This window comes from Oncorhynchus gorbuscha, linkage group LG25 (assembly GCF_021184085.1).
Source record: "Oncorhynchus gorbuscha isolate QuinsamMale2020 ecotype Even-year linkage group LG25, OgorEven_v1.0, whole genome shotgun sequence".
Classification (NCBI taxonomy): Eukaryota; Metazoa; Chordata; class Actinopteri; order Salmoniformes; family Salmonidae; genus Oncorhynchus; species Oncorhynchus gorbuscha.
The window spans coordinates 41,281,346-41,296,555 of NC_060197.1; the positions used below are offsets into that span (position 1 = coordinate 41,281,346).

At 44.4% G+C, this 15,210-nt stretch overlaps 1 protein-coding gene and 1 long non-coding RNA gene across 2 annotated transcripts in view; both read left to right on the plus strand.

The window, feature by feature from the left end:
* Positions 1 to 8,035, plus strand: part of rbpjb (recombination signal binding protein for immunoglobulin kappa J region b) — a 102,693-nt gene extending 94,658 nt beyond the window's left edge. The window contains exons 9-11 of the mRNA XM_046328943.1: positions 3,037 to 3,192; positions 3,399 to 3,502; positions 5,772 to 8,035. Coding sequence (XP_046184899.1) covers positions 3,037 to 3,192; positions 3,399 to 3,502; positions 5,772 to 6,096 — 585 coding nt within the window. The 3' untranslated portion in view covers positions 6,097 to 8,035. The remainder of the gene's footprint in view (positions 1 to 3,036; positions 3,193 to 3,398; positions 3,503 to 5,771) is intronic.
* Positions 8,036 to 9,074: 1,039 nt separating this feature from the next.
* On the plus strand, positions 9,075 to 11,792 carry LOC124014013. Its single transcript, XR_006834949.1, has 2 exons — positions 9,075 to 9,728; positions 9,904 to 11,792. It is a non-coding gene; the product is annotated as an uncharacterized LOC124014013 (long non-coding RNA).
* The last annotated feature ends 3,418 nt before the right edge of the window (positions 11,793 to 15,210 follow it).

The window sequence follows — 15,210 nt, forward strand, 5'->3', positions numbered from 1 at the left end:
CCTTCATTACATGTTGAGACCACCTTCATTACATGTTGAGACTACCTTCATTACATGTTGAGACTACCTTCCATTATGCGTTGAGACCACCTTCATTACATGTTGAGACCACCTTCATTACATGTTGAGACTACCTTCCATTATGCGTTGAGACCACCTTCATTACATGTTGAGACCACCTTCATTACATGTTGAGACTACCTTCCATTATGCGTTGAGACCACCTTCATTACATGTTGAGACCACCTTCATTACATGTTGAGACCACCTTCATTACATGTTGAGACCACCTTCATTACATGTTGAGACTACCTTCCATTATGCGTTGAGACCACCTTCATTACATGTTGAGACTACCTTCATTACATGTTGAGACCACCTTCATTACATGTTGAGACTACCTTCCATTATGCGTTGAGACTACCTTCATTACATGTTGAGACCACCTTCATTACATGTTGAGACCACCTTCATTACATGTTGAGACCACCTTCATTACATGTTGAGACCACCTTCATTACATGTTGAGACTACCTTCATTACATGTTGAGACTACCTTCATTACATGTTGAGACCACCTTCATTACATGTTGAGACCACCTTCATTACATGTTGAGACTACCTTCCATTATGTTGAGACCACCTTCATTACATGTTGAGACTACCTTCATTACATGTTGAGACCACCTTCATTACATGTTGAGACTACCTTCCATTATGCGTTGAGACCACCTTCATTACATGTTGAGACCACCTTCATTACATGTTGAGACCACCTTCATTACATGTTGAGACTACCTTCATTACATGTTGAGACTACCTTCATTACATGTTGAGACCACCTTCATTACATGTTGAGACCACCTTCATTACATGTTGAGACTACCTTCCATTATGCGTTGAGACCACCTTCATTACATGTTGAGACTACCTTCATTACATGTTGAGACCACCTTCATTACATGTTGAGACTACCTTCCATTATGCGTTGAGACCACCTTCATTACATGTTGAGACCACCTTCATTACATGTTGAGACTACCTTCATTACATGTTGAGACTACCTTCCATTATGCGTTGAGACCACCTTCATTACATGTTGAGACTACCTTCCATTATGCGTTGAGACCACCTTCATTACATGTTGAGACTACCTTCCATTATGCGTTGAGACCACCTTCATTACATGTTGAGACCACCTTCATTACATGTTGAGACCACCTTCATTACATGTTGAGACCACCTTCATTACATGTTGAGACCACCTTCATTACATGTTGAGACCACCTTCATTACATGTTGAGACTACCTTCCATTATGCGTTGAGACCACCTTCATTACATGTTGAGACCACCTTCATTACATGTTGAGACCACCTTCATTACATGTTGAGACCACCTTCATTACATGTTGAGACTACCTTCATTACATGTTGAGACCACCTTCATTACATGTTGAGACCACCTTCATTACATGTTGAGACCACCTTCATTACATGTTGAGACCACCTTCATTACATGTTGAGACTACCTTCCATTATGCGTTGAGACTACCTTCATTACATGTTGAGACCACCTTCATTACATGTTGAGACCACCTTCATTACATGTTGAGACCACCTTCATTACATGTTGAGACCACCTTCATTACATGTTGAGACCACCTTCATTACATGTTGAGACCACCTTCATTACATGTTGAGACTACCTTCCATTATGCGTTGAGACCACCTTCATTACATGTTGAGACTACCTTCCATTATGCGTTGAGACTACCTTCATTACATGTTGAGACCACCTTCATTACATGTTGAGACCACCTTCATTACATGTTGAGACCACCTTCATTACATGTTGAGACCACCTTCATTACATGTTGAGACCACCTTCATTACATGTTGAGACCACCTTCATTACATGTTGAGACCACCTTCATTACATGTTGAGACCACCTTCATTACATGTTGAGACTACCTTCATTACATGTTGAGACCACCTTCATTACATGTTGAGACCACCTTCATTACATGTTGAGACCACCTTCATTACATGTTGAGACTACCTTCATTACATGTTGAGACCACCTTCATTACATGTTGAGACCACCTTCATTACATGTTGAGACCACCTTCATTACATGTTGAGACCACCTTCATTACATGTTGAGACTACCTTCATTACATGTTGAGACCACCTTCATTACATGTTGAGACCACCTTCATTACATGTTGAGACCACCTTCATTACATGTTGAGACTACCTTCATTACATGTTGAGACTACTTAAATTGACCCCATATTTGCAGTAACAGAATCAGAATGATCTTGTGAGAAAATGTATTCTTGGATGGTGAACATTAGTTGGTTCCTACGGTAATACCCAGTTTACAATCTTCAAATTCTCCTGAGTGGTGCAGGTGTGTAAGGAACTGCATCTCAATGCAAGAGACAACACTACAGTCCCTGGTTCGAATCCAGGCTGAATCACATCCGGCCGTGTTTTGGAGTCCCTTAGGGCAATTGCAATTGGCCCAGCTTCGTCTGGGTTTGGCCTGGGTAGGCCGTCATTTGTAATAAAGAATTGCCTAGTTAAATAAAGGATAAATAATAATAATTAAAATAAAAAAAAATTCAGGGGCAGAACGACAGATTTGTACCTTGTCAGCTCAGGGGTTTGAACTTGCAACCTTTCGGTTACTAGTCCAACGCTCTAACCACTAGGCTACCCTTGCTGGATTTATTCACAGTCTTTGTTTTGCTAAGAGGTTATTCTTCCCCTTTTGGATTCCGTCTTCGATAGATGACGGATTAGAGTGAGAGTTAATATAGCGTTACGGTGATGGGCTCCTTGTGGAGGTGTTATCTCTACATCAGAGATCACCATAGAAACAACTAAACCAAGATTCATAACACACAGCTATGTTCATTTATTTATCGATCTATATCTGAAATATGGTGAAGCGCTAGCAGCTCCCTTTAACTTGTGTGTGTGTCTGTCTGTGTGTGTCTGTCTGTCTGTCTGTGTGTGTGTCCCCCAGGCCACTCCATGCCCAAAGGAACCAAACAAAGAGATGATCAACGACGGAGCGTCCTGGACAATCATCAGTACAGACAAGGCTGAGTACACCTTCTACGAGGGCATGGGCCCCGTCCACTCGCCTGTCACCCCCGTGCCTGGAGTCGAGAGCTTACAGGTTAGAGAGGGACACACACAGATATGCATGCACACACAGGCCACATCCACACTCCATTCCTATTATAAACAACCATTTGTTCCTCTTGCAGTGCTCCAAACAAACACCCTTTAGTCCCTTTACCAGATTCCATCTCTTCCTCTGTCAACAACACAAAAACATTTATGCTTTTGTTCTATTTTGTGTGTTTGTGTGTGTGTGTTTAGCTAAACGGGGGTGGGGATGTGGCCATGCTGGAGCTGACGGGACAGAACTTCACCTCAAACCTGAGGGTCTGGTTCGGAGACGTGGAGGCAGAGACCATGTACAGGTACTGACAGACACACCTCGCTGCTCCTCTCAACTGTGGCTCAATACTGTAGCTTGACCAGACAGAATACTGTAGCTTGACCAGACAGAATACTGTAGCTTGACCAGACAGAATACTGTAGCTTGACCAGACAGAATACTGTAGCTTGACCAGGCAGAATACTGTAGCTTGACCAGGCAGAATACTGTAGCTTGACCAGACAGAATACTGTAGCTTGACCAGACAGAATACTGTAGCTTGACCAGACAGAATACTGTAGCTTGACCAGACAGAATACTGTAGCTTGACCAGACAGAATACTGTAGCTTGACCAGACAGAATACTGTAGCTTGACCAGACAGAATACTGTAGCTTGACCAGACAGAATACTGTAGCTTGACCAGACAGAATACTGTAGCTTGACCAGACAGAATACTGTAGCTTGACCAGACAGAATACTGTAGCTTGACCAGACAGAATACTGTAGCTTGACCAGACAGAATACTGTAGCTTGACCAGACAGAATACTGTAGCTTGACCAGACAGAATACTGTAGCTTGACCAGACAGAATACTGTAGCTTGACCAGACAGAATACTGTAGCTTGACCAGACAGAATACTGTAGCTTGACCAGGCAGAATACTGTAGCTTGACCAGGCAGAATACTGTAGCTTGACCAGACAGAATACTGTAGCTTGACCAGACAGAATACTGTAGCTTGACCAGACAGAATACTGTAGCTTGACCAGACAGAATACTGTAGCTTGACCAGACAGAATACTGTAGCTTGACCAGACAGAATACTGTAGCTTGACCAGACAGAATACTGTAGCTTGACCAGACAGAATACTGTAGCTTGACCAGACAGAATACTGTAGCTTGACCAGACAGAATACTGTAGCTTGACCAGACAGAATACTGTAGCTTGACCAGACAGAATACTGTAGCTTGACCAGACAGAATACTGTAGCTTGACCAGACAGAATACTGTAGCTTGACCAGACAGAATACTGTAGCTTGACCAGACAGAATACTGTAGCTTGACCAGACAGAATACTGTAGCTTGACCAGACAGAATACCGTAGCTTGACCAGGCAGAATACCGTAGCTTGACCAGGCAGAATACTGTAGCTTGACCAGGCAGAATACTGTAGCTTGACCAGGCAGAATACTGTAGCTTGACCAGACAGAATACCGTAGCTTGACCAGGCAGAATACTGTAGCTTGACCAGGCAGAATACCGTAGCTTGACCAGGCAGAATACCGTAGCTTGACCAGGCAGAATACCGTAGCTTGACCAGGCAGAATACCGTAGCTTGACCAGGCAGAATACTGTAGCTTGACCAGACAGAATACCGTAGCTTGACCAGACAGAAAGAATTTAGAATCAGAAACACTACTTCATTCTATTAAAGTCAAACTGAAACGGCCTCAAAACGATGAATTTGTTTTATCTATGCGAGACACCTTTCTGGGGAGAGGGGAAGGGGATGTTCCTACTCAGTCTGACCTTGTTACTCATTATAATCTCTATATGAGTACTAACCAGGGGATAACCCAGACAGATTACAGCCGTGCTTTGATCCAAGTCAAAGCAATGTTCTGCTAATGAGTACCAACTGAACAAACGTGAATTCAATTTAGGCTCAGATATTTCCATTTTCAAAGCACACCCTTTAGGCTATGGCCAAACATTCTTCAAAAGGTACCGTTTTTCCTTTTTGATGTTGAATTTTCTAGATGAATTAGCGATCCCAGTGTTTATGTCTGCCACCCATGGAGGTGGAGAGAGAGGTCTTTAGATCAGATGAAAGAGCTCCATGGTTTAATGTGTAATAAACGGTAGGATTCACCCTGGATTTAAAACCCCGCTGGGAGAAGCCGGGTGTGAAACGTTGAGGTTGTTGTCTGCTGCAGAATGGCGTGTAAGTGGCCCTAATGTTGACTGAGAACGCCGCGATCCCCATTTGACCTATTTGTGGGTGATGTGTGTATCGTAGTGAGATTTTACAGGACTGTTTTTGTAGTCGTCAATCATAGACACTATGGAGAACACAACCCTCACATTAGTGCTTGATGGATCCATGTTATCAGTGGGGTATACTTGTCATTTGTTCAAATGCTCGAAGGACCATGAAAGACAATACTCAACCGACGTGGGATCTTTACATGACTGACCTTTTCTTTTTGTTTCTTTAGTCAACAGTGAGGTCGGCACACTGTGAGGGATTCAACCCAAATAGCTAGAGTCAAGCCTGTCTGACTCTCTCCTCTCTGCTTGCTGGTGTAGGTGTGCGGAGAGCATGCTGTGCGTGGTTCCCGACATCTCTGCGTTCCGCGAGGGCTGGCGCTGGGTACGTCAGCCGGTGCAGGTTCCCGTCACGCTGGTGCGAAACGACGGCATCATCTACTCCACCACGCTCACCTTCACCTACACGCCGGAGCCTGGCCCGCGGCCACACTGCAACGCTGCCGGAGCCATCCTACGGGCGGGCAGCGACCGCCTTTTAACGGCTAGCAGCAACAGCGCTAACAACAGCGACGCTAACAACAGCTACGGCCCCAACAACGCAGGAGTCACATCCTCTTCCACGGTTGCAGCCGTGGTGTCCTAACACAAACACACACACACACACTTATACACACACACTTATACACGCACACAATATGCCTCGAGAGCAAAATGTACCACATGGTAAAAAGACTATGAAGTAAACTGACTCTCTAAAAGTGCTGCATATTGATTTGGGATTTCAAAAGAAGCTGAAATTGAAAATTGATCGGACGGAAAAAGGAGGAATTCAAAGGTAGTTCCTATGTTAAAAGTGGTCAACCAGCGGAAATAAGAGAAACTGTGTGAACTCCTCGCCGCTGCCCTCTTGTGGTTCGTAAAGGACATGCCTGTCGGTTTATGGTGTTGGAGCTGTGTAACAGGGAGTTCCTATTGGCTCAGTGCGCCAGTGTCTTGAACGGACACCACAACAACTATACATCCACCACATGTATAGTACATTAACTACAAGGTTGATTTTGTGCGCCCCCCCCCCCCCCTCTGTTCATTCCCCCCCCCCTCTTTTTTTTGTCTCGTTAGTCGTCTATGTTACTGTAAAGGGAGGAAACGTATTGTTTTTGGAGGGAGAGCGAGGAGTGGACATACTGGGAATATGATGTCATAATGTCATGACGATGCCATCGTTTTTGTGGACCAAGGATCTTGCATAAGCTTCAGTAAAGGTACATTTTCACCTGTTTTGTATGAAACCGTATAGTACACTTTTGTTACCAAATAGTTTCTATTCTCTTCCTCTGAGCTTTGGGCTTTTTTTATGTTGTCCAAATCCCGACCTGGCATGTGTATTATAGCTACCTTTACTTCTTGTCTCCATCAAATGCCTGCTTCTTTCAGTCTTTTTGACGGAACGTTGAATTTTTGATACTTTGCTAGTCTTGGGATTTATTTTTTATTTTTTACCTAACCAATGGTTTGTTTGTGTTAGGGAGTAACCTCAGCGGGCCTAATTTTTGTATTCTCATTGTTTTTTTTAAATGAAGTCTTTAAAAAGAAAAGCTTTAAGCAACGCCTCTGCCTTGCCTGCAATACTCTGTTCGCTACAAGCTACGTTTCCTTTGGAAAGTACAATGTCTGCACATCACACATGGAGCCATGGTGACGTGAATTCTTCCATTTTATTTAAAATGTTTTAAAAAAAACTAAAAACTGGACTTCCAGTTACAAAATAGTTTGTCATTTTCACATTTAATGAGTCTAGTCAGTAGCCTTAGTACAGTAGTATTATTACAGTCAACTAAAATCATGTCACATATCCAAAGTTGATATCATGTTGCTGTAGAAGTGTCCCGCGACGTCTTCAAATCTGTCAGTATATTGTGTTTCCGGGCCTTGGTGTCTTCCTGTGTATAGTTCTGGTGGCATTTAAAACTTTCGTTGGTTTTTAGAAAACCGAAAAGACAGACACTTCCAATTTGATGTGGCCTTTACCGCTCACTTAAATGTCAGAGAGTAACATTACTCTTCCAACGACCTGCCCTTTTCATTTACGTAACTACAACAAATCTGTGTGGTGGTGGGGGGGGGGGACAGTCGGGTCTTATCTCTGCTCATTACTAGGTTGAAGATGACAAAGGGGATTCTAATATCCCATAACTCTTTTCAACAATGGGACCCGCTATGCTAGTTAGCAACGGCGCTAGTCCAATTAAGTTGTTTGTTTTCTAACGCTGCCCAATGGAATTATTACGTTGTCCTAACCTGTAATATTTTTCACCCGGACTCGTTACAGGAAGTTCTTTCATTGGACAACATAGCATTATGGGTTATCTTTGTGTCACTGCTTCAAAAACACACTGTCAGACATACGACCAGCGTTCTGGGAGATTTGTTGTTAAAACAAACTCTGTTCAGTGTAAAAGTACAACACATACAGCACCAGTCAAAAGTTTGGACACACCTACTCATTCAAGGGTTTTTCTTAATTAAAAATACAATTGTTTTCTACATTGTAGAATAATAGTGAAGACATCAAAGCTATGAAATAACACATGGAATCATGTAGTAACCAAAACAGTATTTTATATTTGAGATTCTTCAAAATAGCCACCCTTTGCCTTGATGACAGCTTTGGACACTCTTGGCATTCTCTCAACCAGCTTCATGAGGAATGCTTTTCCAACAGTCTTGAAGGAGTTCCCACATTGGCTGCTTTTTCTCCACTCTGCGGTCCAACTAATCCCAAACCATCTCAATTGGGTTGAGGTTGTGTTATTGTGGAGGCCAGGTCATCTGATGCAGCAAACCATCACTCTCCTTCTTGGGTCAAATAGCCGTTACACAGCCTGGAGCTGTGTTGGGTCATTGTCCTGTTGAAAAACAAATCATAGTCCCACTAAGCGCAAACCAGATGTCATATCGCAGCAGAGATCATCCGTTCACCTACTCTATGTCTCACAAAAACACGGCGGTTGGAACCAAATATCTCAAATTTGAACTCCAGACCAAAGAACAGATTTCCACCAGTCTAATATCCATTGCTCGTGTTTCTCGGCCCAAGCAAGTCTCTTCTTCTTATTGGTGTCCTTTTTAGTAGTGGTTTCTTTGCAGCAATTCGACCATGAAGGCCTGATTCACACAGTCTCCTCTGAACAGTTGATGTTGAGATGTGTCTGTTACTTGAACTCTGAGGTGCAATCCGAGGTGCAGTTAATTGCCGGTTTCTGAGGCTGGTAACTCTAATGAACTTCACCTCTGCAGCAGAGGTAACTCTGGGTTTTCTTTTCCTGTGGCGATCCTGTTTGATGGATTTTGCGACTTCCAAAGTTCTTTAAATTGTCTGCGTTGACTGACCTTCATGTCTTAAAGTAATGATGGTCTTTTACCAAATAGGGCTGTCTTCTGTATACCACCGCTAGCCTGTCACAACACAACTGATTGGCTCAAATGCATTAAAAGGGAAAGAAATTCCACAAATGAACTTTTAAGAAGGCACACCTGTTAATTGAAATGCATTCCAGGTGACTACTTCATGAAGCTGGTTGAGAGAATGCCAAGAGAGTGCAAAGCTGTCATCAAGGCAAAGGGTGGATACTTTGAAGAATCTGAAATATATTTTGATTTAACACTTTGTTGGTTACTACATGTGTTTTTTTTTCATTGTTTTGATTTCTTCACAATTATTCTACAATGTATAAAATAGTAATACATTTTTCTTTTAAATGAGAACCTTGAATGAGTAGGTGTTATAACATTTTTGACCGATACTGTATATGTCTACTTCATCACAGCACTCGTGCTTTCTCCGTTTTAGAGACATTGTCTTGCAAGCACTGTGACTCATTTAAAAGCCTTTTAACTAACGTCCTGTGGTTTTTGACCCGAACAAAACAATTACGTCACTGTCTGAAAGTAGCCAATGTACTTATGGTGATCGAGTCTTCTGTTAACAGTAACAAGGCCTTCTAGATGTAGGCTGTATCATTGGAGATGTATATTTAGAGAAACGTACAGCAATAGTATACAGGTCGTGTCTCTCGAGGTTTGCCTGACCACCTACTTCACCAGCTTGTTTGTGTGTGTGTGCTCACGATCTGCTGTAAAGTCTGTAACAACGGATCGGTGAGCGAAACTCGTTCCGTTTCAACGTGTGTTTGTGCGTGTGTACACTGTTCATGTTCAAAAACAATCAACGTTCTTGTAAAGATGGACTTTTGGTAGGCCAGGTTGGTAGGCCAGGTTGGTAGGCCAGGTTGGTAGGCCAGGTTGGTTGGTTCAGGTTGGTAGGCCAGGTTGGTTGGTTCAGGTTGGTAGGCCAGGTTGGTTGGTTCAGGTTGGTAGGCCAGGTTGGTTGGTTCAGGTTGGTAGGCCAGGTTGGTTGGTTCAGGTTGGTTGGTTCGGTTGGTTGGTTCAGGTTGGTAGGCCAGGTTGGTAGGCCAGGTTGGTAGGCCAGGTTGGTAGGCCAGGTTGGTTGGCCAGGTTGGTTGGCCAGGTTGGTTGGCCAGGTTGGTTGGCCATCTTCTGATTTTGATCCAAATATAAAACAAGTGATTATTTCTCTGACACAATAACATGTGGCTGAAGAAGACGATCAACGATCAATAGTTTGATCCCAGTGTGTTACAGTGGGACGATATGCTCTTCCAGGAAGAACTATGACGCTGAAGCTTGAATATGTTTTTAATGAACAAGTATTACAGGCCTCTCTCATCATGTTCCCGTTTAACAGTCAAATGCATGTAATAAAAGGGAACAAAAAAGTGCCAAGTTTCCTCTAAAAATACAATCGTAACAGATGGGATGCTTCTGCCCCCCCCTTCCCAACCACCACCTACCTGTTTCTTCAGCCATTGATGTTAATGTAAACAGTGTAACATTGACAATATCTTTTTTATTATTGTATAAAGTTTCCCCGTTTTTGTTTTATTTTATGATAAAGAAATAAGGTCATTACTGCCTTTGCTGCCTACTTTGGCGCCGGGAGTCGATTTACAAAAGGTCAGTTGCTGTCGGTCCAGCAAACAGTTGTTTTTATGTTTTTAATTCATTCAAGAAATGGGTGCGATCAACCTGAATTGAGTAGTTTGCAGCATGGAACCAACATGAGCTTTGTCACCTATCACCTTACTATGGAATTACACAACAACGAGAAAAGCTACATGGCCTTTTCCAAACCCTTCACTCTATTGTCATGTCAATAAGGTGGTCGCTGAATCTTTTTGGGGTTTGCTCGGTGTTTTCAGGATGTCAGCTGGGAGAAGTGAGTTCGGGAAACGCCTGCCTGAATCGTTCTCCAGTCAGCTGTCTTTCTGCTTTGGGGTTTTTGGTTTCTAATATCCCATAACTCTTTTCAACAATGGGACCAGCTATGCTAGTTAGCAACGGCACTAGTCCAATTAAGTTGTTTGTTTTCACGGTCAAGAAAAGCATCAGTTCTCACGTTTTACTCAACAAGGAGAAGGCAGTTCTCTCTTACAGGGGTGGAATGTTGTTACATGCCTTTTTAGAATCTGGACAAACGATTAACCTGGTAAAATACTCTCTTAACCTTGTGTGAAGCTTTTTGCAAATACTGTGTACATACTGTACTTGCAATCGGTTTTAATTTTGTCAGTCGTATTTTTTGTTTTCTTCCAAAAGCAGCTGTTTTTTGGGGGGGGGGGTTAATGAGCTCTGAACAACGTATGTATGTATCCTCTAATATGCCAAATGTCTTTTTATAACATAGATTTGTCATGCACTGCTAAACAGGACAGAGCGAGAAGCAGCTTTAAATAAATGAAAAGCCGTGTTGGAGGAGCCCTTCTCTGACACACTCTGCCTTGAATACTCCTCGAGACGATTGGCTGGCTGCATTATGGAGTAGTAATGTTTCCCTCTCCTCTGTGTCTCTCTGCACCTACGTTTTGACTTCACTCTCTTAGCTCTGCACGCTTAACTTCGCTGCAGTCCCATTTCTTATCTTGTCCCCCTCGCGCATCCTTTCACACACACTCTGTCTCCACCTTTCTCTCTGTCTCTGTGTGTAATGTTCCATTAATGGTAAACACAGAGGGGTCAGCCAGTGGTAGTATACTCAGCGATCGAAGGGTTTGCTGATGGTAGAAATCTGTGCAGTTTGTAACATTTTTAGCAATAACGTGAAACAAGGGGACTGTTTTTTTGATAACATTATGATTGGTTGTTTTTTTTTTTTTGTACATATTGAAATTCCATGTCATTTAAAGGAAAAAAAACAAGAAAAAAGTTGCTATATTGGCATATAAAAAAAACAAACACAAGAAATAAAAAAAGTGACAATTACGTGTGAAATGAACTGTCTTTATATGTATTTTACATTGGAGGACCTGAAGGACTTAAAGTATGCATAAACATGGTAACAGCCTTGTAGGGGGCTGAATAATCCATCTTTGATGCAACTCTACCTTCAGTTCAGAGGTTACCCACTGGGCACACACTGGTTAAATCAACGTTGTTTCAATGTAAGTGGTCACATCTACACTAGATATGGAAAAGTATGTGAACACCCCTTTTGCTAACGGGTGTATAAAATCGAGCACACGGACATGCAATCTCCATTGACAAAACATTAGCAGTAGAGTGGTTTTACTGAAGAGCTCAGTGACTTTTCAACGTGGCAGCGTCATAGGATGCCACCTTTCCAACAAGTCAGTTCGTCAAATATCTGCCCTGCTAGAGCTGTCCCCGGTCAACTGTAATTACTCTTATTGAGAAGTGGAAACGTCTCGGAGCAACAACAGAAGTGGTAGGCCACACAAGCTCACAGAACGGGAGTGCTGAAGCACGTAGCGCGTCTGTCCTCTGTTGTAACCCTCACTGCCGAGTGGCCGAGTGCCAAACTGCCTATGGAAGCAACATCAGCGGTGGAAACACGTTCTCTTGAATGACCTTTCACCATCTGGCAGCCCAATGGACGAATCTGGGCTTGGCTAATGCCAGGAGAACACTAACCTGCCCCAATGCATAGTGTCAACTGTAAAGTTTAGTGGAGGATGAATAATGGTCTGGGGCTGTTTTTCATGGTTCGGGCTAGGCCACCTAGGTGCCAGTGAAGGGAAATATTAACGCGACAGCATACAATGACATTCTAGACAACTCTGTGCTTCCGTCTTTGTGGCAACGGTTTGTGGAAGGCCCTTTCCTGTTTCAGCATGACAATGCCCCTTGTGCACAAAGCGAGGTCCATAGAGAAACGGTTTGTTGAGATCGCTGTGGTAGAACTTAACTGGCCTGCACCGAGCCCTGACCACAACCCCATCGAACACCTTTGGGATGAATTGGAACGGCAACTGCGAGTCAGGCCTAATCGCCCAACATCAGTGCCCGACCTCACAAATGTTCTTATTGCTGAATGGAAGCAAGTCCCCGCAGCAATGTTCCAACATCTAGTGGAAAGCCTTCCCAGAAGAGTGGAGGCTGTTATAGCAGCAAAAGGGGACTTAATCACCATGATTTTGGCATGAGATGTTTTACGGTAAAGTTGCAACCACAGGATTATGTCATCATGGTAATAAAATATGTTGATAGTTCTTCAACCTTTCGGTTACTAGTCCAACGCTCTAACCACTAGGCTACCCTGCCACCTCTACACTCTAACCACTAGGCTACCCTGCCACCTCTACACTCTAACCACTAGGCTACCCTGCCACCTCTACACTCTAACCACTAGGCTACCCTGCCACCTCTACACTCTAACCACTAGGCTACCCTGCCACCTCTACACTCTAACCACTAGGCTACCCTGCTCACCTCTACACTCTAATAAAAGGCTACCCTGCCGCCTCTACACTCTAACCACTAGGCTACCCTGCCACCTCTACACTCTAACCACTAGGCTACCCTGCCACCTCTACACTCTAACCACTAGGCTACCCTGCCACCTCTACACTCTAACCACTAGGCTACCCTGCCACCTCTACACTCTAACCACTAGGCTACCCTGCCACCTCTACACTCTAACCACTAGGCTACCCTGCCACCTCTACACTCTAACCACTAGGCTACCCTGCCACCTCTACACTCTAACCACTAGGCTACCCTGCCACCTCTACACTCTAACCACTAGGCTACCCTGCCACCTCTACACTCTAACCACTAGGCTACCCTGCCACCTCTACACTCTAACCACTAGGCTACCCTGCCACCTCTACACTCTAACCACTAGGCTACCCTGCCACCTCTACACTCTAACCACTAGGCTACCCTGCCACCTCTACACTCTAACCACTAGGCTACCCTGCCACCTCTACACTCTAACCACTAGGCTACCCTGCCACCTCTACACTCTAACCACTAGGCTACCCTGCCACCTCTACACTCTAACCACTAGGCTACCCTGCCACCTCTACACTCTAACCACTAGGCTACCCTGCCACCTCTACACTCTAACCACTAGGCTACCCTGCCCCTCTACACTCTAACCACTAGGCTACCCTGCCCCCTCTACACTCTAACCACTAGGCTACCCTGCCACCTCTACACTCTAACCACTAGGCTACCCTGCCACCTCTACACTCTAACCACTAGGCTACCCTGCCACCTCTACACTCTAACCACTAGGCTACCCTGCCACCTCTACACTCTAACCACTAGGCTACCCTGCCACCTCTACACTCTAACCACTAGGCTACCCTGCCACCTCTACACTCTAACCACTAGGCTACCCTGCCACCTCTACACTCTAACCACTAGGCTACCCTGCCACCTCTACACTCTAACCACTAGGCTACCCTGCCACCTCTACACTCTAACCACTAGGCTACCCTGCCACCTCTACACTCTAACCACTAGGCTACCCTGCCACCTCTACACTCTAACCACTAGGCTACCCTGCCACCTCTACACTCTAACCACTAGGCTACCCTGCCACCTCTACACTCTAACCACTAGGCTACCCTGCCACCTCTACACTCTAACCACTAGGCTACCCTGCCACCTCTACACTCTAACCACTAGGCTACCCTGCCACCTCTACACTCTAACCACTAGGCTACCCTGCCACCTCTACACTCTAACCACTAGGCTACCCTGCCACCTCTACACTCTAACCACTAGGCTACCCTGCCACCTCTACACTCTAACCACTAGGCTACCCTGCCACCTCTACACTCTAACCACTAGGCTACCCTGCCACCTCTACACTCTAACCACTAGGCTACCCTGCCACCTCTACACTCTAACCACTAGGCTACCCTGCCACCTCTACACTCTAACCACTAGGCTACCCTGCCACCTCTACACTCTAACCACTAGGCTACCCTGCCACCTCTACACTCTAACCACTAGGCTACCCTGCCGCCTCTACACTCTAACCACTAGGCTACCCTGCCACCTCCACACTCTAACCACTAGGCTACCCTGCCGCCTCTACACTCTAACCACTAGGCTACCCTGCCACCTCTACACTCTAACCACTAGGCTACCCTGCCACCCCATGATAATGATTGTTAAGAAATCTCCACTCAATAGGTTCACTGTTGCTATCGAAGTCATTCCAAAGGGTCGGTTCAACAGAGCAAATGAAATGTAACCATAGCAACCACAAGCTCACAATCAATGGGAGTGATAGGGGCATGTGAGAAAAACATAAAACCAAATATGTTGATTTTAGGTCAATTTGATTTGTTTTTGTACATGCTCATGCTCCCATCAACCCCATTGATTGTTAGCTTGTGGTGGTTAAGGTTAGCTGAAGTTTGTA